At 49.5% G+C, this 26,931-nt stretch overlaps 4 protein-coding genes across 7 annotated transcripts in view; all 4 read right to left on the bottom strand.

The window, feature by feature from the left end:
- Positions 1–26,931, bottom strand: part of LOC129632424 (NACHT, LRR and PYD domains-containing protein 2-like) — a 241,784-nt gene that overhangs the window by 69,266 nt on the left and 145,587 nt on the right. The window lies entirely within an intron of this gene.
- On the bottom strand, positions 1,535–12,965 carry LOC129630752 (leukocyte immunoglobulin-like receptor subfamily A member 6). Its single transcript, XM_055551244.1, has 6 exons — positions 12,956–12,965; positions 9,145–9,429; positions 8,494–8,892; positions 2,678–2,713; positions 2,220–2,501; positions 1,535–1,968 (listed from the first exon to the last, which is right to left on the bottom strand). The coding sequence occupies exons 1-6, from the start codon at positions 12,963–12,965 to the stop codon at positions 1,535–1,537; spliced, it is 1,446 nt and encodes a 481-aa protein (XP_055407219.1).
- LOC129630753 (leukocyte immunoglobulin-like receptor subfamily A member 5) lies at positions 13,863–16,696 on the bottom strand. The gene is made up of 4 exons (XM_055551245.1): positions 16,663–16,696; positions 16,065–16,349; positions 15,521–15,820; positions 13,863–14,032 (listed from the first exon to the last, which is right to left on the bottom strand). The coding sequence occupies exons 1-4, from the start codon at positions 16,694–16,696 to the stop codon at positions 13,863–13,865; spliced, it is 789 nt and encodes a 262-aa protein (XP_055407220.1).
- Positions 20,756–26,806, bottom strand: LOC129630754 (leukocyte immunoglobulin-like receptor subfamily A member 5). The gene is made up of 5 exons (XM_055551247.1): positions 26,753–26,806; positions 23,566–23,761; positions 22,961–23,245; positions 22,408–22,707; positions 20,756–20,925 (listed from the first exon to the last, which is right to left on the bottom strand). The coding sequence occupies exons 1-5, from the start codon at positions 26,804–26,806 to the stop codon at positions 20,756–20,758; spliced, it is 1,005 nt and encodes a 334-aa protein (XP_055407222.1).

The raw sequence follows: 26,931 nt of genomic DNA on the forward strand, positions 1-26,931 counted from the left end.
TGATACCAGCGGAGGGTCATCGGTGCTTGTCAGTCCACTGTGGTGGGGGCTCATCTGATTTCACTGAGGAAGCCCTTCCGGCTGCACCAGGCTTTAGACAACAGGACGACCATGACCAGGAGAAGCAGGGCAGCCGGGCTCAGGTGGACTTGAGTCTCCACGGAAGGATGCCAAGCAGTAGGCGCTGAGAGAGAAGAGGTAGAAGGGCCAATTCCCGTTGGTGGTTGTTGATTAGTCACTCAGCTGTGTCCTTGTGACCCCATGGACTGTGGCCCACCAGGCTCCTCCATCCATGGGATTTCCCAGGCAAGTGTACTGGAGTAGTTGCCATGCCCTTCTCAGGGCATCTTCCTGACCTGGGGATTGAACTGGGGTCTCCTATTTGGCAAGCAGATTCTCTACCACTGAGCCACCAGGGAAGCTGTCCATGCCTCTAAAGGACCCTAAAACTTAAGCTTATTTCTGCAGACCTCTGGACCTGGTGGGAAGCCTGCCCAGCCCACTCCCTTGGGGTAAGCATTAAACACCTTTCTTTCCTCCTGTCATTATAGGCGCTGTGCTGATACTGGACTTCTGGGGTCAAGAAAGACAGGACTGGGGCGCTGGAGGCTGCCAGTCCCCGCCCTGAGCCTGGCCTGCTCCTTGCTCGGTATCTCCTGTGATTTGACCATTCCCGCAGCAGACACGCTGGCCTCTGTTACCCATGGGCTCCTGAGCGGGTCTCTACCTCTGGGTCTTGGCCCAGGGCTGGTTCCTCTGCCTGTCCTGTGCTCTCTACAAGGATCACCCCTCTGATTTCATCCCAGTGTCTGTTAAAAATACATCCACGAGGGACTTGCTTTTTGAGCCCTCTTCTAAATCACTAGCCCCTCTGTCAGTTTTGTTCTGTTACACTGTGTGACTCTGTTTTTCCCAACCAGTCATTATGTGACACATTTTTATTCTAACAAAAATGAAAATGCATATAACAATGTATTAATATAGTCTATGTAAATATTTCTCTGCAAAGCATATATAATATTTAATAATAGTTACATATATATAAAATACATATATATACCTGGAGTTCCTTGTAGCTCAAACAGTAAAGAATCTGCCTGCTGTGCAGGAGACCAGGGTTCAATCCCTGGGTCAGGAAGATCCTCTGGAGAAGGGAATGGCAACCCACTCCAGTGTTCTTGCCTGGGCCATCCCATGGACAGAGGAGCCTGGTGGGCTACAGTCCATTGGGTGGCAGAGTCGGACACGACTGAGTAACTAACACACAGGTACATCCATATAATATATAACATATACATCTGCATCCATGTGGTTAACACTCCAGGTCAGAGAGATGGGAACACAGAATCTCTTCTCAGTTTTCCACCTAAACTCAGTCACTCACCAGTTGAACGTCTGGGCTGTGTGCTGCTGGGAGAGTCAGTAGTTCCTGAAAACAGAGGTGACGTGGGAGAGGTCTTCCTTATTTCCCCCCAGTCAGGCTCTCACCTCCCAGAGTCCCAGGGACCCACATGGCCCGTCCCCAGCCCGTCCCTCAGAGGTGCGTGTCTAAGCCGATGGTGCTCACACACCCACCTCTTGCGGTCCTCTTCCCCAGCCAGTGCTTTAACCGCACAGAGTCAGCCCCCAGGGCGGGGAGCAGGTGGGTGAACTGGGCTTCTTCCTCACCTTCGACCTGAAGCTGCAGTGGGTCACTGGGCTGAGACCACACGTAGGGATTCTCGAGGAAGGCACCGTAGCACCTGTAGGTCCCCGCCTGTGTGGAGGAGACTGGATTCAAGAGGAAGATGGTCTGGCGTCCTCCATGCTGGGGGGTGCAGCTTTGGTTCTGGGTGATGTGATCTCCATCTTCTTTGGTGAGGATAAATACATCATGGTTGATTTTGGAGAAACACTGCAACTTCACACTCTCCCCTGGAGCCACCACTGTGCCAGCCACGCTGGAGAGGGAGGGCTTGTCATAAGCTCCTGAGAAAGAAGGAAGTTCAGCGATGAAGGGAAGGGTCAGTAAGCACTGTCCCTTTTTGTCCCCTGGGAGCAGACGTGGTTCTGGTCTCTCTCCCCTCCTCGCCCCCTCCCCCTTGAGGAAGTCTCTCAGCATCGTCCCGGAGACCTCCCCAAGGGCAAGGCTTGGTCCTCCTGCTTCCTGTCCCCGAAGCCTGGTCCTTCCGTTTGCAGAGGGGTCAGTCCCGGCTCTGCTGCCTCTGTGTCCCCCTCACCGGTCATCACCAGCTGCAGGGGGTCACTGAACTGGGACCAGCGGCCTCCTCTTTGATAGGAGCAATGGTACAGCCCTGTCTTCTCAAATATCATCTCTGCGATACTCAAAGTGTTGGTTGTCCTGGGCGTGATCTGTTCCTCTTTGTCCATGGCCTCAGGACTTCCCACTTTTGATATCTTGTACCCCTCAGCTTGTTTAGGTCCTTGACACAGGATGGTCACAGGACTCTTAGCTGGTACTGTGGATCCAGGCAGAGCTGTGATACGAGGCGGGGGATTTCCTAGAACACAGGGAACAGGTAATAGACACACAAGCGTTTCTCCCTCCACCCTTCTATTTCTCCTCCTCTTACAGCCCCCGCTCTAGAGTCTGAGTCCCCTCTTTCCAGCCGCCAAGAGACCTGATATCTGGCTTAAACCCTGCTGGGTCCTCAGGACTATCACACAGAACACTCACCCTTCTGTGCCCAAGTGCTCTGGCTCAGACACAACCCTAGAAAGAAACACCCGGTGAGAACAGCCCCTCCTGAAAGAACCACCAGCCCTGCCCTCCTTAGCCATCTATTTGTACCTAACCCTCTCTCCCAGACTGACCAAGACAGAGCAGTGAGGGAGGAACCATGGACATGATCCTGCATTCAGGCTGCCCACCGGCCTCAGCCCCACTCCTCTAATGAAAGGCACACTGCTCCGTTGAGTGACCCACACTTACAGGAAGCTGTGCAGTTGCTTTCAGTTCTTAGCCCTGTAGTGAAGGCAGTTCACATCCTCTTCCTCCTGGGTCTGGAGTGGGGCATACAGACGTCGCTGACACTATGAGGACATTGCTCTGAACTTACCCTCTGTGGGCTTACTGGGTCATGGCTGGGTGGAGAGAACCATGGTGTCGGGGTTGAAACTTCAGAGGCCTGTGGCTCAGGAGGGCTTCCCTGAGGACTGAGGAGACGACTGAAGGTTCCAACTCAGAGCAAGAGGTTGTTGTTGTTCAGTCACTCAGTCATGTCCTACACTTTGAGACCCCACGGGCTTCAGCATGCCAGGCTTCCCTGTCCATCACTGTCTCCCAGAGCTTGCTCCCACTCGTGTCCATTGCGGTTAGACAGGGCTTTCTTTCTTCTGACACTGTGGAGAATACAAATATCCATGTCTATCTATCATTATCTGTCATTTTATTATCTACTTATTTATCATCTATCATCTATCAATCATGCGTTTATTATCTATTGATCATTTATTATCATCTACGTGCTGCTCCTGCTGCTAAGTCGCTTCAGTCATGTCCGACTCTGTGCGACCCCATAGACGGCAGCCCACCAGGCTCCCCCATTCCTGGGATTCTCCAGGCAAGAATACTGGAGTGGGTTGCCATTTCCACCTAGCTACCATTTATTTGTCTAATTCTATCATCTATCTACAGCCTTCCATGGTGGCTTGTGGTGAAGTATTGCCTGCAATGCAGAGGACGTGGGTTCTATCCATGGGTCGGGAAGATCCCCTGCAGCAGGAAATGGCAACCCACTCCAATGTTCTTGCCTGGAGAATCCCATGGACAGAGGAGCCTGGTGGGCTACAGTCCGTGGACTCAAAAAGAGTCCGACACTACTTAGGGACTAAACAACAGCAACAATAATCACTTATCTATATCTACATCTAGATGTCATTTATCTATTAATAATCTGTTTGTATCTATCTACCATCTATTCATTCTCTACTGTCTATCAAGCAATCATCTATTATTTTATTTTAAATATCCAGTTATTTGTGTGTTTATCTTACCACACCAGGTCTTAGCTGTGACCCACGGGATCTTCAGTTGCAGCAGGCAAACTCTTAGCTGCCGCAGGTGGGATCTAGTTCCCTGACCAGAGACCAAGCCCAGGCCCCCTGAATTGGGAGCAAGGAGTCTCAGCTATTGGACCACAAAGGAATTCCCTATTTTTATTTTTGAGACAGCCTGGAAATAGACTATTTTATTTATTTAATTTTGGCCACGCCCTGTGGATGTGGGATATTAGTGCCCTGGCCAGGGATTGAACCCATGCCCTCTGCATTGGAAGCACGGAGTCTTAGCCACTTGACCACCAGGGAAGTCCCTATCCGTTGTTTATATATATCATTTTTCACTTACTCATCTATGTATCTGTCAATGTCTAATGTCCTCTATCTTTGTATCATTTCTCTCCCTCCTCCCACCTCTTTCCTTCCATCCAGGGCATTGAAAGGGAATCCCGAGAACACCCCAATCACTGCTTTCTAGGAGAACCATCTCCAGATGCTTTGTTTAGCTTGTCTTTGCTCTCAAGTTACTTGGACTCAACGGTTTGGAGGAAAGATTGTAAGAGAGGATCACTGAGTTCTAACACCCACTGTCTGTTTTTGCATGGCCTCAGGATTTTTAAATGACTAAAAAAAAAACCCAAAGAAAATTAGCATTTTGTAACCCATGAAATGAGTTAAAATTCACACTTTTGCTTTTTCAAACTAAGTTTCATAGATTTATGGCCTTGCTCATAAGGTCATACATCACCGCTTCTGCTTTTGTGCTGAATGCGTGCTCAGTCAGGTCTGACCCCTTGTGTGACCCGTGGACTGTAGCCCACCAGGCTCCTCTCTGTCCATGGGAATTCCCAGGCAAGAATACTGGAGTAGGTTGGCAGTTCTTTCTCTAGGGAGTCTTCTTGACCTAGGGATTGAATCTGGGTCTTTTCCATCTCCTGCATGGGCAGGTGGTTTCTTCAGCCCTAGTGCTTCCTGGGAAGCCCTATGAGAGCAGAACTGAGTGCCTGCAAAGAGAGCAAATGGCTCACCATATACTTACCGCTTTTCAGAACTCAGCTGTTATTTAGAACATGACAGGGACACCTAGCCGACTCTGAGAAGGCATTCAGAGAAAACACCCAAGGAAAGTTAGGTCTATGCTGACACAGAGAAAAAGTAAGGAACAGGCAGAAGGAGGGGACTTTGGTGAGGGAACAGCAGCCAATGGCAGAGAGCTCTGAGTCGAGTCTTGGGGCAGAGGTGAGACTGAAGAGCACGTGATCAGTTAGTGTCTCTGTTTTTCTGTGCACTATCCATGGAGGTTTAAGTGCAAGGGTATTTATTATTTACTTAAACAGCCTGGAGCTAAGAAGTCCCCAAACTATTTCATCAGCTCAACTGTAACAGGGGGTGAGTTAGCCTTTCTGTGATTCTGTTGTTTTAGTCTCATGCTTTGAAAGATGTTTCTTCTCAGAAACAAAAAAAGCAAACCCCAAACCCAAAGAGGAAAAATTGCTAACATGACAACCATCCGTGTAACTTAAATCCCCAAACCAACAAACCAGTATGAATGTTCAGGCTTTTATCCTTGCTTTCTGCTGCTGCTAAATGACTTCAGTCATCTCTGACCCTGTGAGACCCCATAGATGGCAGCCCACCAGGCTCTGCCATCCATGGGATTTTCCAGGCAAGAATACTGGAGAGGGGTGCCATCGCCTTCTCCACTTGCTTTCTAGAATTTTTAAATTCCGCAGAGTTGGACATGCCTGAGCAACTTTCACTTTCACAAGGGCTATATTGAAGGAAAAAAATTCAGCATTCCTAGCCCTAGACCCATTTCCCATCCTGCAAGAACAACCGCTCTAAGGAATTTACACATTACACATAAGCAAAATTTATTAAGTATCATCTCTGTTTGAATCATGTCCTCTTCTAAATTGAAAAGAGTGTTAAAACATTTATTCTCAAGTACTTCCCTGGCAGTCCAGTGGTTAAGACTTTGCCTCTCAATATGGGGGCTGTGAGTTCAACCCCTGGTTGGGGACCTACGATCCAACATGCCTCATGGCCCAAAAAACCAAAATGTAAACAGAAGCAAAATTGTAACAAATTCAATAAAGAGTTAAATATTAAAGCAAAACAAAAACCCATGTTTATTTCCAAGTCTCTTCTGTGAGACAGTGCATGAAAGCAAGGATTTCTGGCTCAAAGATCAGACTCAGTGATCTCCAGGAGGCAGGGTGAGTAACAGCCCCCTATATACAGTGTTGCAACGCTACCCAGAACCTCCATGTCAAAAGGGACACTGCAGATGTGGTGAAATTAAGGGTCTTTGGGTGGGGGCTATTCGCAGGTTGTCACGGGGTGGGGGGCCCAATGTAGTCACATGTTCTTTTTTTAAATATAATTTTATTTTTATTTATTTATTCATTTGGTTGCTGCTCACAGGCTTAGCTGCTCTGGAGCCTGTGGGATCTTAGTTCCCTGACTGGGCATCAAACACACATCCCCTGCATCACAGGGCAGATTCTTAACCACTGGACCACCGGGAAGGCCCCACAAGTGTTCTTTAAAAAGGAAGCAGGAGGGTGGGGGTGTGTGAGGCAAGAAGGCGGGAAGGAAGCAGAGGTCAGAGAGGAGAAGAGGTGCTCCCCTCCTGGGTCTGGAGGACGGAGCTCCACGACAGGGAGCACAGGCAGAGTCTAGAAGCTCGAAAAGGCAAGAACACCAACGGGAAAGTAGCAAGTAGTGCAGGCCTGGGGACAGGGTTTAGACTTCTGCTCTCTAGAACTGAAAGAGAATTCACAATGGGCTGCTCTCGTCCACGGTGCCTCTGATACATTGTTTCAGGTTCGACAGGAAGCGAGTACACTGCTGCATGGGACGGGTGACCCAGCCAGGGCCCTGGAACCGCCGCCCCCACAGGTGAGCACAGAGCTTTGATGCCAGCGGAGGGTCAATGGTGCTTGTCAGTCCACTGGGGCGGGGGCTCATCTGACTTCACTGAGGGATACCCCCGCCGGCTGCACCAGGCTTCAGCCAACAGGATGACCATGACCAGGAGAAGCAGGGCAGCCAGGCTCAGGCGGACTTGAGTCTCCACGGAAGGATGCCAAGTGGTAGGCGCTGAGAGAGAAGAGGTAGAAGGGCCGATTCCTGTTGGTGGTTGTTGATTAGTCACTCAGCTGTGTCCTTGTGACCCCATGGACTGTGGCCCACCAGGCTCCTCCATCTATGGGATTTCCCAGGCAAGGGTATTGAGTGAGTTGCCATGCCCTTCTCCAGGGCATCTTCCTGACCTGGGGATTGAACCTGGGTCTCCTACTTGGCAGGTAAATTCTTTACCACTGAGCTACCAGGGAAGCTGTCCATGCCTCTAAAGGACCCTAAAACTCAAGCTCATTTCTGCAGACCTTTGGACCTGATGGGAAGCCCGCCCAGCCCACTCCCTTGGGGTAAGCATTAAACACCTTTCTTTCCTCCTGTCATTATGGGCGCTGTGCTGATACTGGACTTCTGGGGTCAAGAAAGACAGGACTGGGGCGCTGGAGGCTGCCAGTCCTTGCCCAGAGCCTGGCCTGCTCCTCGCTTGGTATCTCCTGTGATTTGACCATTCCCCAGCAGCAGACACGCTGGTGTCTGTTACCCATGAGCTCCTGAGCGGGTCTCTACCTCTGGGTCTTGGCCCAGGGCTGGTTCCTCTGCCTGTCCTGTGCTCTCTACAAGGATCACCCCTCTGATTTCATCCCAGTGTTTGTTAAAAATACACCCACGAGGGACTTGCTTGTTGAGCCCTCTTCTAAATCACTAGCGCCATCTGTCAGTCTTGTTCTGTTACAGTGTGTGACTCCATTTTTCCCAATCAGTCATTATGTGACACATTTTTATTCTAACAAAAATGAAAATGCATATAACAATGTATTAATATAGTCTATGTAAATATTTCTCTGCAAAGCATATATAATATTTAATAATAGTTACATATATATAAAATACATATATATACCTGGAGTTCCTTGTAGCTCAAACAGTAAAGAATCTGCCTGCTGTGCAGGAGACCAGGGTTCAATCCCTGGGTCAGGAAGATCCTCTGGAGAAGGGAATGGCAACCCACTCCAGTGTTCTTGCCTGGGCCATCCCATGGACAGAGGAGCCTGGTGGGCTACAGTCCATTGGGTGGCAGAGTCGGACACGACTGAGTAACTAACACACAGGTACATCCATATAATATATAACATATACATCTGCATCCATGTGGTTAACACTCCAGGTCAGAGAGATGGGAACACAGAATCTCTTCTCAGTTTTCCACCTAAACTCAGTCACTCACCAGTTGAACGTCTGGGCTGTGTGCTGCTGGGAGAGTCAGTAGTTCCCGAAAACAGAGGTGAAGTGGGAGAGGTCTTCCTTATTTCCCCCCAGTCAGGCTCTCACCTCCCAGAGTCCCAGGGACCCACATGGCCCGTCCCCAGCCCGTCCCTCAGAGGTGCGTGTCTAAGCCGATGGTGCTCACACACCCACCTCTTGCGGTCCTCTTCCCCAGCCAGTGCTTTAACCGCACAGAGTCAGCCCCCAGGGCGGGGAACAGGTGTGTGGACTGGGCTTCTTCCTCACCTTGGACCTGAAGCTGTAGTGGGTCACTGGGCTGAGACCACACGTAGGGATATTCGCGGAAGGCAGCGTAGCACCTGTAGGTCCCCGCCTGTGTGGAGGAGACTGGATTCAAGAGGAAGATGGTCTGGCGTCCTCCATGCTGGGGGGTGCAGCTTTGGTTCTGGGTGACGTGATCTCCATCTTCTTTGGTGAGGATAAATACATCATGGTTGATTTTGGAGAAACACTGCAACTTCACACTCTCCCCTGGAGCCACCACTGTGCCAGCCACGCTGGAGAGGGAGGGCTTGTCATAAGCTCCTGAGAAAGAAGGAAGTTCAGCGATGAAGGGAAGGGTCACGTAGGCATTGTCCCTTTTTGTCCCCTGGGAGCAGACGTGGTTCTGGTCTCTCTCCCCTCCTCGCCCCCTCCCCCTTGAGGAAGTCTCTCAGCATCGTCCCGGAGACCTCCCCAAGGGCAAGGCTTGGTCCTCCTGCTTCCTGTCCCCGAAGCCTGGTCCTTCCCTTTGCAGAGGGGTCAGTCCGGGCTCTGCTGCCTCTGTGTCCCCCTCACCGGTCATCACCAGCTGCAGGGGGTCACTGAACTGGGACCAGCGGCCTCCTCTTTGATAGGAGCAGTGGTACAGCCCTGTCTTGTCAAATATCATCTCTGCGATACTCAAAGTGTTGGTCGTCCTGGGCGTGATCTGTTCCTCTTTGTCCATGGCCTCAGGACTTCCCACTCTTGATATCTTGTACCCCTCAGCTTGTTTAGGTCCTTGACACAGGATGGTCACAGGACTCTTAGCTGGAACTGTGGATCCAGGCAGAGCTGTGATACGAGGCGGGGGGAGATTTCCTAGAACACAGGGAACAGGTAATAGACACACAAGCGTTTCTCCCTCCACCCTTCTATTTCTCCTCCTCTTACAGCCCCCGCTCTAGAGTCTGAGTCCCCTCTTTCCAGCCGCCAAGAGACCTGATATCTGGCTTAAACCCTGCTGGGTCCTCAGGACTATCACACAGAACACTCACCCTTCTGTGCCCAAGTGCTCTGGCTCAGACACAACCCTAGAAAGAAACACCTGGTGAGAACAGCCCCTCCTGAAAGAACCACCAGCCCTGCCCTCCTTAGCCATCTATTTGTACCTAACCCTCTCTCCCAGACTGACCAAGACAGAGCAGTGAGGGAGGAACCATGGACATGATCCCGCATTCAGGCTGCCCACCGGCCTCAGCCCTGCTCCTCTAATGAAAGGCACACTGCTCCGTTGAGTGACCCACACTTACAGGAAGCTGTGCAGTTGCTTTCAGTTCTCAGCCCTGTAGTGAAGGCAGTTCACATCCTCTTCCTCCTGGGTCTGGAGTGGGGCATACAGACGTCGCTGACACTATGAGGACATTGTTCTGAACTTATCCTCTGTGGGCTTACTGGGTCATGGCTGGGTGGAGAGAACCATGGTGTCGGGGTTGAAACTTCAGAGGCCTGTGGCTCAGGAGGGCTTCCCTGAGGACTGAGGAGACGACTGAAGTTTCCAACTCAGAGCAAGAGGTTTTTGTTGTTCAGTCACTCAGCCACGTCTGACACTTTGAGGCCCCACGGGCTGCAGCATGCCAGGCTTCCCTGTCCATCACTGTCTCCCAGAGTTTGCTCCCACTCGTGTCCATTGCGGTTAGACAGGGCTTTCTTTCTTCTGACACTGTGGAGAATACAAATATCCATGTCTATCTATCATTATCTGTCATTTTATTATCTACTTATTTATCATCTATCATCTATCAATCATGCGTTTATTATCTATCGATCATTTATTATCATCTACCTGCTGCTGCTGCTGCTAAGTCGCTTCAGTCATGTCCGACTCTGTGCGACCCCATAGATGGCAGCCCACCAGGCTCCCCCATCCCTGGGATTCTCTAGGCAAGAATACTGGAGTGGGTTGCCATTTTCACCTAGCTACCATTTATTTGTCTAATTCTACCATCTACAGCCTTCCATGGTGGCTTGTGGTGAAGTATTGCCTGCAATGCAGAGGACGTGGGTTCTATCCATGGGCTGGGAAGATCCCCTGCAGCAGGAAATGGCAACCCACTCCAATGTTCTTGCCTGGAGAATCCCATGGACAGAGGAGCCTGGTGGGCTACAGTCCGTGGACTCAAAAAGAGTCCGACACTACTCAGGGACTAAACAACAGCAACAATAATCACTTATCTATATCTACATCTAGATGTCATTTATCTATTAATAATCTGTTTGTATCTATCTACCATCTATTCATTCTCTACTGTCTATCAGGCAATCATCTATTATTTTATTTTAAATATCCAGTTATTTGTGTGTTTATCTTACCACACCAGGTCTTAGCTGTGACCCACGGGATCTTCAGTTGCAGCAGGCAAACTCTTAGCTGCCGCAGGTGGGATCTAGTTCCCTGACCAGAGACCAATCCCAGGTTTCCTGAATTGGGAGCAAGGAGTCTCAGCTATTGGACCACAAAGGAATTCCCTATTTTTATTTTTTGAGACAGCCTGGAAATAGACTATTTTATTTATTTAATTTTGGCCACACCCTGTGGATGTGGGATCTTAGTGCCCTGGCCAGGGATTGAACCCATGCCCTCTGCATTGGAAGCATGGAGTCTTAGCCACTCGACCACCAGGGAAGTCCCTATCCATTGTTTATATATATCATTTTTCACTTACTCATCTATGTATCTGTCAATGTCTAATGTCCTCTATCTTTGTATCATTTCTCTCCCTCCTCCCACCTCTTTCCCTCCATCCAGGGCATCGAAAGGGAATCCCGAGAACACCTCCATCAGTGCTTTCTAGGAGAACCATCTCCAGATGCTTTGTTTAGCTTGTCTTTGCTCTCAAGTTACTTGGACTCAACAGTTTGGAGGAAAGATTGTAAGAGAGGATCACTGAGTTCTAACACCCACTGTCTGTTTTTGCATGGCCTCAGGATTTTTAAATGACTGAAAAAAAAAAAACCAAAGAAAATTAGCATTTTGTAACCCATGAAATGAGTTAAAATTCACACTTTTGCTTTTTCAAACTAAGTTTCATAGATTTATGGCCTTGCTCATAAGGTCGTACATCACCGCTCCTGCTTTTGTGCTGTATGTGTGCTCAGTCAGGTCTGACCCCTTGTGTGACCCGTGGACTGTAGCCCACCAGGCTCCTCTCTGTCCATGGGAATTCCCAGGCAAGAATACTGGAGTAGGTTGGCAGTTCTTTCTCTAGGGAGTCTTCTTGACCTAGGGATTGAATCTGGGTCTTTTCCATCTCCTGCATGGGCAGGTGGTTTCTTCAGCCCTAGTGCTTCCTGGGAAGCCCTATGAGAGCAGAACTGAGTGCCTGCAAAGAGAGCAAATGGCTCACCATATACTTACCGCTTTTCAGAACTCAGCTGTTATTTAGAACATGACAGGGACACCTAGCCGACTCTGAGAAGGCATTCAGAGAAAACACCCAAGGAAAGTTAGGTCTATGCTGACACAGAGAAAAAGTAAGGAACAGGCAGAAGGAGGGGACTTTGGTGAGGGAACAGCAGCCAATGGCAGAGAGCTCTGAGTCGAGTCTTGGGGCAGAGGTGAGACTGAAGAGCACGTGATCAGTTAGTGTCTCTGTTTTTCTGTGCACTATCCATGGAGGTTTAAGTGCAAGGGTATTTATTATTTACTTAAACAGCCTGGAGCTAAGAAGTCCCCAAACTATTTCATCAGCTCAACTGTAACAGGGGGTGAGTTAGCCTTTCTGTGATTCTGTTGTTTTAGTCTCATGCTTTGAAAGATGTTTCTTCTCAGAAACAAAAAAAAGCAAACCCCAAACCCAAAGAGGAAAAATTGCTAACATGACAACCATCCGTGTAACTTAAATCCCCAAACCAACAAACCAGTATGAATGTTCAGGCTTTTATCCTTGCTTTCTGCTGCTGCTAAATGACTTCAGTCATCTCTGACCCTGTGAGACCCCATAGATGGCAGCCCACCAGGCTCTGCCATCCATGGGATTTTCCAGGCAAGAATACTGGAGAGGGGTGCCATCGCCTTCTCCACTTGCTTTCTAGAATTTTTAAATTCCGCAGAGTTGGACATGCCTGAGCAACTTTCACTTTCACAAGGGCTATATTGAAGGAAAAAAATTCAGCATTCCTAGCCCTAGACCCATTTCCCATCCTGCAAGAACCACCGCTCTAAGGAATTTACACATTACACATAAGCAAAATTTATTAAGTATCATCTCTGTTTGAATCATGTCCTCTTCTAAATTGAAAAGAGTGTTAAAACATTTATTCTCAAGTACTTCCCTGGCAGTCCAGTGGTTAAGACTTTGCCTCTCAATATGGGGGCTGTGAGTTCAACCCCTGGTCGGGGACCTACGATCCAACATGCCTCATGGCCCAAAAAACCAAAATGTAAACAGAAGCAAAATTGTAACAAATTCAATAAAGAGTTAAATATTAAAGCAAAACAAAAACCCATGTTTATTTCCAAGTCTCTTCTGTGAGACAGTGCATGAAAGCAAGGATTTCTGGCTCAAAGATCAGACTCAGTGATGTCCAGGAGGCAGGGTGAGTAACAGCCCTCTATATACAGTGTTGCAACGCTACCCAGAACCTCCATGTCAAAAGGGACACTGCAGATGTGGTGAAATTAAGGGTCTTTGGGTGGGGGCTATTCGCAGGTTGTCACGGGGTGGGGGGCCCAATGTAGTCACATGTTCTTTTTTTAAATATAATTTTATTTTTATTTATTTATTCATTTGGTTGCTGCTCACAGGCTTAGCTGCTCTGCAGCCTGTGGGATCTTAGTTCCCTGACTGGGCATCAAACACACATCCCCTGCATCACAGGGCAGATTCTTAACCACTGGACCACCGGGAAGGCCCCACAAGTGTTCTTTAAAAAGGAAGCAGGAGGGTGGGGGTGTGTGAGGCAAGAAGGCGGGAAGGAAGCAGAGGTCAGAGAGGAGAAGAGGTGCTCCCCTCCTGGGTCTGGAGGACGGAGCTCCACGACAGGGAGCACAGGCAGAGTCTAGAAGCTCGAAAAGGCAAGAACACCAACGGGAAAGTAGCAAGTAGTGCAGGCCTGGGGACAGGGTTTAGACTTCTGCTCTCTAGAACTGAAAGAGAATTCACAATGGGCTGCTCTCGTCCACGGTGCCTCTGATACATTGTTTCAGGTTCGACAGGAAGCGAGTACACTGCTGCATGGGACGGGTGACCCAGCCAGGGCCCTGGAACCGCCGCCCCCACAGGTGAGCACAGAGCTTTGATGCCAGCGGAGGGTCAATGGTGCTTGTCAGTCCACTGGGGCGGGGGCTCATCTGACTTCACTGAGGGATACCCCCGCCGGCTGCACCAGGCTTCAGCCAACAGGATGACCATGACCAGGAGAAGCAGGGCAGCCAGGCTCAGGCGGACTTGAGTCTCCACGGAAGGATGCCAAGTGGTAGGCGCTGAGAGAGAAGAGGTAGAAGGGCCGATTCCTGTTGGTGGTTGTTGATTAGTCACTCAGCTGTGTCCTTGTGACCCCATGGACTGTGGCCCACCAGGCTCCTCCATCTATGGGATTTCCCAGGCAAGGGTATTGAGTGAGTTGCCATGCCCTTCTCCAGGGCATCTTCCTGACCTGGGGATTGAACCTGGGTCTCCTACTTGGCAGGTAAATTCTTTACCACTGAGCTACCAGGGAAGCTGTCCATGCCTCTAAAGGACCCTAAAACTCAAGCTCATTTCTGCAGACCTTTGGACCTGATGGGAAGCCCGCCCAGCCCACTCCCTTGGGGTAAGCATTAAACACCTTTCTTTCCTCCTGTCATTATGGGCGCTGTGCTGATACTGGACTTCTGGGGTCAAGAAAGACAGGACTGGGGCGCTGGAGGCTGCCAGTCCTTGCCCAGAGCCTGGCCTGCTCCTCGCTTGGTATCTCCTGTGATTTGACCATTCCCCAGCAGCAGACACGCTGGTGTCTGTTACCCATGAGCTCCTGAGCGGGTCTCTACCTCTGGGTCTTGGCCCAGGGCTGGTTCCTCTGCCTGTCCTGTGCTCTCTACAAGGATCACCCCTCTGATTTCATCCCAGTGTTTGTTAAAAATACACCCACGAGGGACTTGCTTGTTGAGCCCTCTTCTAAATCACTAGCGCCATCTGTCAGTCTTGTTCTGTTACACTGTGTGACTCTGTTTTTCCCAATCAGTCATTATGTGACACATTTTTATTCTAACAAAAATGAAAATGCATATAACAATGTATTAATATAGTCTATGTAAATATTTCTCTGCAAAGCATATATAATATTTAATAATAGTTACATATATATAAAATACATATATATACATGGAGTTCCTTGTAGCTCAAACAGTAAAGAATCTGCCTGCTGTGCAGGAGACCAGGGTTCAATCCCTGGGTCAGGAAGATCCTCTGGAGAAGGGAATGGCAACCCACTCCAGTGTTCTTGCCTGGGAAATCCCATGGACAGAGGAGCCTGGTGGGCTACAGTTTGTGTGGCCACAGAGTCGGACACGACTGAGCAACTAACACACAGGTATATCCATATAATATATAACATATACATCTGCATCCATGCGGTTAACACTCCAGGTCAGAGAGAAGGGAACACAGAATCTCTTCTCAGTTTTCCACCTAAACTCAGTCACTCACCAGTTGAACGTCTGGGCTGTGTGCTGCTGGGAGAGTCAGTAGTTCCTGAAAACAGAGGTGAAGTGGGAGAGGTCTTCCTTATTTCCCCCCAGTCAGGCTCTCACCTCCTAGAGTCCCAGGGATCCACATGGCCCATCCCCAGCCCGTCCCTCAGAGGTGCGTGTGTAAGCCGATGGCGCTCACACACCCACCCCTTGCGGTCCTCTTCCCCAGCCAGTGCTTTAGCCACACAGAGTCAGCCCCCAGGGCGGGGAGCAGGTGGGTGGACTGGGCTTCTTCCTCACCTTCGACCTGAATCTGCAGTGGGTCACTGGGCTGAGACCACACGTAGGGGTCGTTGTGGAAGGCACCGTAGCATCTGTAGGTCCCCGTCTGTGTGGAGGAGACTGGATTCAAGAGGAAGATGGTCTGGCATCCTCTGTCCTGGGGACTGCAGCTTTGGTTCTGGGTGATGGGATCTCCATCTTCTTTGGTGAGGATAAATACATCATGGTTGAATTTGGAGAAACACTGCAACTTCACACTCTCCCCTGGAGCCACCACTGTGCCAGCCACGCTGGAGAGGGCGGGCTTGTCATAAGCTCCTGAGAAAGAAGGAAGTTCAGTGATGAAGGGAAGGGTCATATAGGCATTGTTCCTTTTTGTCCCCTGGGAGCAGATGTGGCTCTCCCCTCCTCGCTCCCCTCCCCCTTGAGGAAGTCTCTCGGCATCATCCCGGAGACCTCCCCAAGGATAAGGCTTGGTCCTCCTGCTTCCTGTCCTGGAAGCCTGGTCCTTCCCTCAGCAAAGGGGTCAGTCCTGGCTCCGCTGCCTCTGTGTCCCCCTCACCGGTCATCACCAGCTGCAGGGGGTCACTGAACTGGGACCAGTGGCCTCCTCTCTGATAGGAGCAGTGGTATAGACCTGTCTTGTCTGTTGTCATCTTTTCGATACTCAAAGTGTTGGTCGTCCTGAGCGTGATCTGTTCCTCTTTGTCCATGGGCTCAGGACTTCCCACTCTTGATATCTTGTACCCCTCAGCTTGTTTAGGTCCTTGACACAGGATGCTCACAGGACTCTTAGCTGGAACTGTGGATCCAGGCAGAGCTGTGATACGAGGCGGAGGGAAATTTCCTAGAACACAGGGAACAGGTAATAGACACACAAGCGTTTCTCCCTCCACCCTTCTATTTCTCCTCCTCTTAAAGCCCCCGCTCTAGAGTCTGAGTCCCCTCTTTCCAGCCTCCAAGAGACCTGATATCTGGCTTAAACCCTGCTGGGTCCTCAGGACTATCACACAGAACACTCACCCTTCTGTGCCCAAGTGCTCTGGCTCAGACACAACCCTAGAAAGAAACACCTGGTGAGAACAGCCCCTCCTTAAAAAACCACCAGCCCTGCCCTCCTTAGCCGTCTATTTGTACCTAACCCTCTCTCCCCGACTGACCAAGACAGAGCAGTGAGGGAGGAACCACGGACATGATCCCGCATTCAGGCTGCCCACCGGCCTCAGCCCCGCTCCTCTGATGAAAGGCACACTGCTCCGTCGAGTGACCCACACTTACAGGAAGCTGTGCAGTTGCTTTCAGTTCTTAGCCCTGTAGTGAAGGCAGTTCACACCCTCTTCCTCCTGGGGTGGGAGTGGGGCATACAGACGTAGCTGACACCATGAAGACATTGAGCTGAACTTCTCCTCTGTGGGCATACTGGGTCATGGCTGGGTGGAGAGAACCATGGTGTCAGGGTTGAAACTTCAGAGGCCTGTGGCTCAGGAGGGCTTCCCTGAGGACTGAGGAGACGACTGAAGGTTCCAACTCAGAGCAAGAGGTTTTTGTTGTTCAGTCACTCAGCCACGTCTGACACTTTGAGGCCCCACAGGCTGCAGCATGCCAGGCTTCCCTGTCCATCACTGTCTCCCAGAGTTTGCTCCCACTCGTGTCCATTGCATTTAGACAGGGCTTTCTTTCTTCTGACACTGTGGAGAATACAAATATCCATGTCTATCTATCATTATCTGTCATTTTATTATCTACTTATTTATCATCTATCATCTATCAATCATGCGTTTATTATCTATCGATCATTTATTATCATCTACCTGCTGCTGCTGCTGCTAAGTCGCTTCAGTCATGTCCGACTCTGTGCGACCCCATAGATGGCAGCCCACCAGGCTCCCCCATCCCTGGGATTCTCTAGGCAAGAATACTGGAGTGGGTTGCCATTTCCACCTCATCTATCTACAGCCTTCCATGGTGGCTTGTGGTGAAGTATTGCCTGCAATGCAGAGGACGTGGGTTCTATCCATGGGCCGGGAAGATCCCCTGCAGCAGGAAATGGCAACCCACTCCAATGTTCTTGCCTGGAGAATCCCATGGACAGAGGAGCCTGGTGGGCTACAGTCTGTGGACTTGAAAAGAGTCTGACACTACTTAGGGACTAAACAACAGCAACAATAATCACTTATCTATGTCTACATCTAGATGTCATTTATCTATTAATAATCTGTTTGTATCTATCTACCATCTATTCATTCTCTACTGTCTATCAAGCAATCATCTATTATTTTACTTTAAATATCCAGTTATTTGTGTGTTTATCTTACCACACCAGGTCTTAGCTGTGACCCACGGGATCTTCAGTTGCAGCAGGCAAACTCTTAGCTGCCGCAGGTGGGATCTAGTTCCCTGACCAGAGACCAAGCCCAGGCCCCCTGAATTGGGAGCAAGGAGTCTCAGCTATTGGACCACAAAGGAATTCCCTATTTTTATTTTTTGAGACAGCCTGGAAACAGACTATTTTATTTATTTAATTTTGGCCACACCCTGTGGATGTGGGATCTTAGTGCCCTGGCCAGGGATTGAACCCATGCCCTCTGCATTGGAAGCACGGAGTCTTAGCCACTCGACCACCAGGGAAGTCCCTATCCATTGTTTATATATATCATTTTTCACTTACTTATCTATGTATCTGTCAATGTCTAATGTCCTCTATCTTTGTATCATTTCTCTCCCTCCTCCCACCTCTTTCCCTCCATCCAGGGCATCGAAAGGGAATCCCGAGAACACCCCCATCACTGCTTTCTAGGAGAACCATCTCCAGATGCTTTGTTTAGCTTGTCTTTGCTCTCAAGTTACTTGGACTCAACAGTTTGGAGGAAAGATAGTAAGAGAGGATCACTGAGTTCTAACACCCACTGTCTGTTTTTGCATGGCCTCAGGATTTTTAAATGACTGAAAAAAAAACCAAAGAAAATTAGCATTTTGTAACCCATGAAATGAGTTAAAATTCACACTTTTGCTTTTTCAAACTAAGTTTCATAGGATTATGGCCTTGCTCATAAGGTCATACATCATTGCTCCTGCTTTTGTGCTGAATGCGTGCTCAGTCAGGTCTGACCCCTTGTGTGACCCGTGGACTGTAGCCCACCAGGCTCCTCTCTGTCCATGGGAATTCCCAGGCAAGAATACTGGAGTGGATTGGCAGTTCTTTCTCTAGGGGATCTTCTTGACCTAGGCATTGAATTTCGGTCTTTTCCATCTCCTGCATGGGCAGGTGGGTTCTTTAGCCCTAGTGCTCCTTGGGAAGCCCTATGAGAGCAGACCTCAGTGCCTGCAAAGAGAGCAAATGGCTCACCATATACTTACCGCTTTTCAGAACTCAACTGTCATTTAGAACATGACAGGGACACCTAGCCGACTCTGAGAAGGCATTCAGAGAAAACACCCAAGGAAAGTTAGGTCTATGCTGACACAGAGAAAAAGTAAGGAACAGGCAGAAGGAGGGGACTTTGGTGAGGGAACAGCAGCCAATGGCAGAGAGCTCTGAGTCGAGTCTTGGGGCAGAGGTGAGACTGAAGAGCATGTGGTCAGTTAGTGTCTCTGTTTTTCTGTGCACTATCCATGGAGGTTTAAGTCCAAGGGTATTTATTATTTACTTAAACAGCTTGGAGCTAAGAAGTCCCCAAACTATTTCATCAGCTCAACTGTAACAGGGGGTGAGTTAGCCTTTCTGTGATTCTGTTGTTTTAGTCTCATGCTTTGAAAGATGTTTCTTCTCAGAAACAAAAAAAAGCAAACCCCAAACCCAAAGAGGAAAAATTGCTAACATCACAACCATCTGTGTAACTTAAATCCCCAAACCAACAAACCAATATGAATGTTCATGCTTTTATCCTTGCTTTCTGCTGCTGCTAAATGACTTCAGTCATCTCTGACCCTGTGAGACCCCATAGATGGCAGCCCACCAGGCTCTGTCATCCATGGGATTTTCCAGGCAAGAATACTGGAGAGGGGTGCCATCGCCTTCTCCACTTGCTTTCTAGAATTTTTAAATTCCGCAGAGTTGGACACACCTGAGCAACTTTCACTTTCACAAGGGCTATATTGAAGGAAAAAAATTCAGCATTTCTAGTCCTAGATCTATTTCCCATCCTGCAAGAACAACAGCTCTAAGGAATTTACACATTACACATAAGCAAAATTTATTAAGTATCATTTCTGTTTGAATCATGTCCTCTTCTAAATTGGAAAGAGTGTTAAAACATTTATTCTCAAGTACTTCCCTGGCAGTCCAGTGGTTAAGACTTCGCCTCTCAATGAGGGGGCTGTGAGTTCAACCCCTGGTCGGGGACCTACGATCCAACATGCCTCATGGCCCAAAAAACCAAAATGTAAACAGAAGCAAAATTGTAACAAATTCAATAAAGAGTTAAATATTAAAGCAAAACAAAAACCCGTGCTTATTTCCGAGTCTGTTCTGTGAGACAGTGCATAAAAGCAAGGATTTCTGGCTCAAAGTTCAGACTCAGTGATGTCCAGGAGGCAGGGTGAGTAACAGCCCCCTAATTACAGTGTTGCAATGCTACCCAGAACCTCCATGTTAAAAGGGACACTGCAGATGTGGTGAAATTAAGGGTCTTGGGTGGGGGCTAGTCACAGGTTGTCACGGGGCGGGGGGCCCAATGTAGTCATGTGTTCTTTTTTTAAATATAATTTTATTTTTATTTATTTATTCATTTGGTTGCTGCTCACAGGCTTAGCTGCTCTGCAGCCTGTGGGATCTTAGTTCCCTGACTGGGCATCAAACACACATCCCCTGCATCACAGGGCAGATTCTTAACCACTGGACCACCGGGAAGGCCCCACAAGTGTTCGTTAAAAAGGAAGCAGGAGGGTGGGGGTGTGTGAGGCAAGAAGGGAGGAAGGAAGCAGAGGTCAGAGAGGAGAAGAGGTGCTCCCCTCCTGGGTCTGGAGGACTGAGCTGCACGACAGGGAGCACAGGCAGAGTCTAGAAGCTCGAAAAGGCAAGAACACCAACGGGAAAATAGCAAGTAGTGCAGGCTTGAGGACAGGGTTTAGACTTCTGCTCTCTAGAACTGAAAGAGAATTCACAATGGGCTGCTCTCGTCCACAGTGCCTCTAGTACGTTGTTTCAGGTTTGACAGGAAGCGAGTACACTGCTGCATGGGACGGGTGACCCAGCCAGGGCCCTGGAACCGCCGCCCCCACAGGTGAGCACAGAGCTTTGATGCCAGCGGAGGGTCAATGGTGCTTGTCAGTCCACTGGGGCAGGGGCTCATCTGACTTCACTGAGGGATACCCCCGCCGGCTGTACCAGGCTTCAGCCAACAGGATGACCATGACCAGGAGAAGCAGGGCAGCCAGGCTCAGGCGGACTTGAGTCTCCACGGAAGGATGCCAAGCGGTAGGTGCTGAGAGAGAAGAGGTAGAAGGGCCAATTCCCGTTGGTGGTTGTTGATTAGTCACTCAGCTGTGTGTTGTGACCCCATGGACTGTGGCCCATCAGATTCCCCCGTCCATGGGACTTCCCATGCAAGGGTATTGAGTGAGTTGCCATGCCCTTCTCCAGGGCATCTTCCTGACCTCGGGATTGAACCTGGGTCTCCTACTTGGCAGGCAGATTCTCTACCACTGAGCCACCAGGGAAGCTGTCCATGCCTCTAAAGGACCCTAAAACTCAAGCTCATTTCTGCAGACGTCTGGACCTGATGGGAAGCCCGCCCAGCCCGCTCCTTCGGGGTAAGCAGTTAAACACCTTTCTTTCCTCCTGTCATTACGGGTGCTGTGCTGATACTGAGCTTCTGGGGTCAAGAAAGACAGGACTAGGGCGCTGGAGGCTGCCAGTCGCCGACCTGAGCCCGGCCTGCTCCTCACTCGGTATCTCCTGTGATTTGACCGTTCCCCAGCAGCAGACACGCTGGCCTCTGTTACCCGTGGGCTCCTGAGCACGTCTCTACCTCTGGGTCTTGGCCCAGGGCTGGTTCCTCTGCCTGTCCTGCGCTCTCTACAAGGATCACCCCTCTGATTTCATCCCAGTGTTTGTTAAAAATACACCCACGAGGGACTTGCTTGTTGAGCCCTCTTCTAAATCACTAGCCCCTTCTGTCAGTCTTGTTCTGTTACACTGTGTGACTCTGTTTTTCCCAGTCATTATGTGACACATTTTTATTCTAACAAAAATGAAAATGCATATAACACATGTATTAATATAGTCTATGTAAATATTTTTCTGCAAAGCATATATAATATTTAATAATAGTTACATATATATAAAATACATATATATACCTGGAGTTCCTTGTAGCTCAAACAGTAAAGAATCTGCCTGCTATGCAGGAGACCAGGGTTCAATCCCTGGGTCAGGAAGATCCTCTGGAGAGGGGAATGGCAACCCACTCCAGTGTTCTTGCCTGGGAAATCCCATGGACAGAGGAGCCTGGTGGGCTATAGTCCACTGGGTGGCAGAGTCGGACACGACTGAGAGACTAACAGACATATACATCCATATAATATATAACATATACATCTGCATCCATGCAGTTAACACTCCAGGTCAGAGAGAAGGGAATATAGAATCTCTTTTCAGTTTTCCACCTAAACTCAGTCACTCAGTCTGGGCTGTGTGCTGCTGGGAGAGTCAGTAGTTCCTGAAAACAGAGGTGAAGTGGGAGAGGTCTTCCTTATTTCCGCTCAGTCAGGCTCTCATCTCCCAGAGTCCCAGGGACCCACACGGCCGGTCCCCAGCCCACCCTTCAGAGATGTGTGTCTAAGCTGATGGTGCTCACACCCCGCCCCCCCACCCTTTTCGGTCCTCTTCCCCGGCCAGTGCTTTAACCGCACAGGGTCAGCCCCCAGGGCGGGGAGCAGGTGGGTGGACTGGGCTTCTTCCTCACCTTCGACCTGAAGGTGCAGTGGGTCACTGGGCTGAGACCACACGTAGGGGTCGTTGTGGAAGGCACCGTAGCATCTGTAGGTCCCCGTCTGTGTGGAGGAGACTGGATTCAAGAGGAAGATGGTCTGGCGTCCTCTGTCCTGGGGGACGGAGCTTTGGTTCTGGGTGATGGGATCTCCATCTTCTTTGGTGAGGATAAATACATCATGGTTGAATTTGGAGAAACACTGCAACTTCACACTCTCCCCTGGAGCCACCACTGTGCCAGCCACGCTGGAGAGGGAGGGCTTGTCATAAGCTCCTGAGAAAGAAGGAAGTTCAGCGATGAAGGGAAGGGTCACATAGGCATTGTCCCTTTTTGTCCCCTGGGAGCAGATGTGGCTCTGGTCTCTCTCCCCTCCTCACCCCCCTCTCCCTTGAGGAAGACTCTCAGCATCGTCCCGGAGACCTCCCCAAGGACAAGGCTTGGTCTTCCTGCTTCCTGTCCTGGAAGCCTGGTCCTTCCCTCGGCAGAGGGGTCAGTCCTGGCTCCGCTGCCTCTGTGTCCCCCTCACCGGTCATCACCAGCTGCAGGGGGTCACTGAACTGGGACCAGCGGCCTCCCATCTGATAGGAGCAGTAGTACAGCCCTGTCTTGTCTGTTGTCATCTTTTTGATACTCAAAGTGTTGGTCGTCCTGGGCGTGATCTGTTCCTCTTTGTCCATGGCCTCAGGACTTCCCACTTTTGATATCTTGTACCCCTCAGCTTGTTTAGGTCCTTGACACAGGATGGTCACAGGACTCTTAGCTGGAACTGTGGATCCAGGCAGAGCTGTGATACGAGGCGGGGGGAGATTTCCTAGAACACAGGGAACAGGTAATAGACACACAAGCATTTCTGTTTCTCCCTGCACCCTTCTATTTCTCCCCCTCTTACAGCCCCTGCTCTAAAGTCTGAGTCCCCTCTTTCCAGCGGCCAAGAGACCTGATACCTGGCTTAAACCCTGCTGGGTCCTCAGGACTATCACACAGAACACTCACCCTTCTGTGCCCAAGTGCTCTGGCTCAGACACAACCCTAGAAAGAAACACCTGGTGAGAACAGCCCAGCCTTAAAGAACCACCAGCCCCGCCCTCCTTAGCCGTCTATTTGCACCCTAACCCTCTCTCCCCGACTGACCAAGACAGAGCAGCGATGGAGGAACCACGGACATGATCCTGTGTTCAGGCTGAGCGGTGGCCTTGCTGATGTTGAACGGACTTGTTAGAAGAGACACAGCCTCCAAGAAGTGAGGTTGTTGTCCCGCTCTCGTTGTGAGAACAAAGGCAGTCAGTGTCCTCTTTCCCCCTACTTCCTCTGGTTGAGGCTTGAAGTTCTGCCCTTAAGAAGACGTTCATCATCTGTATTTCAGCCTGAGGGATCTTTCTTGTGTCACGTGGCATGTGGGATCTGAGTTCCTGGACCAGGGATTGAACCCACACCCCTACATTGCAAGGTGGGTTCTTAACTGCCACACCCCCAGGCACGTCCAATCACCTTTGCATCGGATTATCACTGGTCTAATCTGATTCCTCTCTTTTTCTTCGCCAATCCCGTGTCAGCATTTTTTTTTAAAATTTAATTTTATTTTTTAAACTTTACATAATTGTATTAGTTTTGCCAAATATCAAAATGAATCCGCCACAGGTATACATGTGTTCCCCATCCTGAACCCACCTCCCTCCTCCCTCCCCATTCCATCCCTCTGGGTCAATCTTTACATAATGCAAGGGGTAAGAGACTCTCATTGTAAACACAGGAGGGAAATAAATTCCGCTGTGGGGATTGCTCTGAAATCTCAGGTGTATTAAGGGCCCTGGCCTCTTAACGCTGCATTCCAGTTCTTTGTATGCAAATCTGGGGGAGTGTTGAAGAGTTCCCAAAGCTACAATCACATGGTATATGGAAATTGTCCAAAACAGACCTTGGTAGAGAGATCATTGCAGAGTCACTAGGAGAGCAACTCTTCTGCCCTTTCCTGTTTGCCCATTCTGGTTTTCCCCAATCCAAGAAGGACCTATGAGTAATGACAGAAATGAAATCACTAGCCAATTTAACCTAACTGCTGATTTATGCTCTACTGAATGCCCACCGTGTCTTGCCAACCCTGTATATTCTTTTCCAGATTAAAGGAAGAATGAAGAATTTTTAAAGAGTGACTAGCTCTCTACTCCCTTAGGGATCCCTCAGGCTGATCACACAGGCAAGATAACTTCTGAAGAAAGATTGCATGGGAGTCCCTGGTGGTGTAGTGGTTGGGACGTCACCTTCCAATACAGGGGCTGTGGGTTTGACCTCTGAAGGGGGTAGCTAAGATCCCATTTGCCTTACAAAGCAATTTTCTCTTTCTACCAACACTTGCCTCTCCAATACATTTTTTAAAAACATATTGTTTGATGTGGACCATTTAAAATGGTCTTTATTGAATTTGTTACAATATTGATTGTATGTTTTGATGGTTGTTTTTTTTTTTGGCCATGAGGCATGTGGGATCTCAGTTCCCTAACCAGGAATGGAACCCACATTCTCTGTGTTGGAAGATGAAGTCTTAACCACTGGACCACCAGGGAAAGCCCTCCAGTACTGGTTTTAGAGTGGAGAGCAGCTGAATCTGAGCTTGGTAACAATTATTTCACCATCCCCACCCACTTCTGCAATATTCCCAACATTATGTCAGCATTGATTATCCACTGGTGTCAATTTTGAACCTAAATGAGATACCCACACAACCAGGTGGCTCAGTGGTAAAGATTCTGCCTGCCAATGCAGGAGACACAGGAGATGCAGGATCGACCCCTGGGTCGGGAAGAGGTCCTGGAGGAGGAGATGGCAACTCACGCCAGTATTCTTGGCTGGAGAAGCCCATGGACAGAGGAGCCTGGCTGGCTGTATAGTCCATGGGGTCACAAAGAGTCAGACGTGACTGAGTGACTGAACACACACACACACGTAAAGTTAAGTCACGCCTTTGTTCTTAAACTTTCATTCTGGCTGAACTGAACTGAATAGTTATGGCACCTATTCTGGACACATACATACCATTGATTTAAAGTATTCCCTATTATATTGTCATAATGCTATCTTTGCAAAAATCTAAGATAACTTAAGACACCCTGGGCTTCCGAGGTAGCTCAAACAGTAAGGAGTCTGCCTGCAATGCAGGAGACCTGGGTTCAATCCCTGGAGCAGGAAGATCCCCTGGAGGTGGGAATGACAATCCACTCCAGTATTCTTTCCTGCAGAATCCCATGGACAGAGGAACCTGGTGGGCTACAGTCCATGGGGTCACACAGAGTCAGACCGGACTTAACACGCCTGAACAGCACACGTAGTCACACTGTAGATCTAAAACTTTTCCAGTTGCAATTCCCTCAGGACTTAAAGACTACCGTGACATGGGATACAGGTTTTATTACAGGGATTGGACTTGACTGTGACCATAGAGAAAGAAATTTGTGGAAGGCCACTGTGATAGCATCTGTGGTCCTCCTGATGTCATGAAAAGTCAGGCAGACTGGGAGTTGAGAGGCGAACCTGGGTGTGTGTGGCAGGGGGCAGCGGGGTAGATCGGGGCAGAACTGGAGCGCTCGAGAAAACCAGTGTCAACCTGTCCATCTCTGGCTCCTGTCTCAGTGAAGCCTAGGGCTCTTTATCATAGGTCTTCAGAAAGGTGGCTCAGGTTCTGGCCTCGTTGAAGGAGCTGGGGGAGTTGGAGGCACTGGGCTTGGCTGTGGGCTCGCACCAGTGGGTGGGCCGGCAAGTCCATATAAGGTGTGTGGGCTGAACACAGCCCCCCTGGGTGTGATCACATTCAGCCTCTGGGTGTCAGCAGGCCCACAGCTTCACTTCCACCTTCGGTGCCTTGCGTCAGTTCCTGTTGTGGTCACTCCTAACCCAAAGCTGGAGGAGGAAGAAAATTCTAGGAAACGTAGTACGAATTTAGCTAAACTGACAGACGGGAAAGCCACAGTCACTGTTTCTCATCAACCTGGCTTCCAAAACACATCCTTTAACCATACTCTGGGCTTCCCCGATGGCTCAGTATGTAAAGAATCCGCCTGCAGTGTGGGAGACACGGACATGCAGGTTCGATCCCTGGGCCAGGTAGATCTCCTGGAGGAGGAAAATGGCAACCCACTCCAATACTCTCACAGGAAACATCCCAAGGACAGAGGAGCCTGGCGGGCTACAGTCCATGGGGGGCGCAAAGGAGTTGGACACAACTGAATGACTAAGCACAAAAGCACACAACCACACTTCCCTTTTGGATACAGACATGGAAAAACCAGGGTTTCACTTGACATGATAATGCCAGTATTCTTCATACAGCTGGAAGCATGCCAGTCATCTCCCGGTAGAGGATACGATGGCTTTTATCCATCGTGGGGTGAGGTTCAGTCCTTTCCTAGTCAAGTCATGCTCATAGTTTGGTAACCGGTCAGGTTTCAGAATCACTGATGTTTGTGGCTTTGACCAGTGTTTCCCTTTTCCCCACCTCTCCAGCCC

Source organism: Bubalus kerabau, chromosome 17, assembly GCF_029407905.1.
Source record: "Bubalus kerabau isolate K-KA32 ecotype Philippines breed swamp buffalo chromosome 17, PCC_UOA_SB_1v2, whole genome shotgun sequence".
NCBI lineage: Eukaryota > Metazoa > Chordata > Mammalia > Artiodactyla > Bovidae > Bubalus > Bubalus kerabau.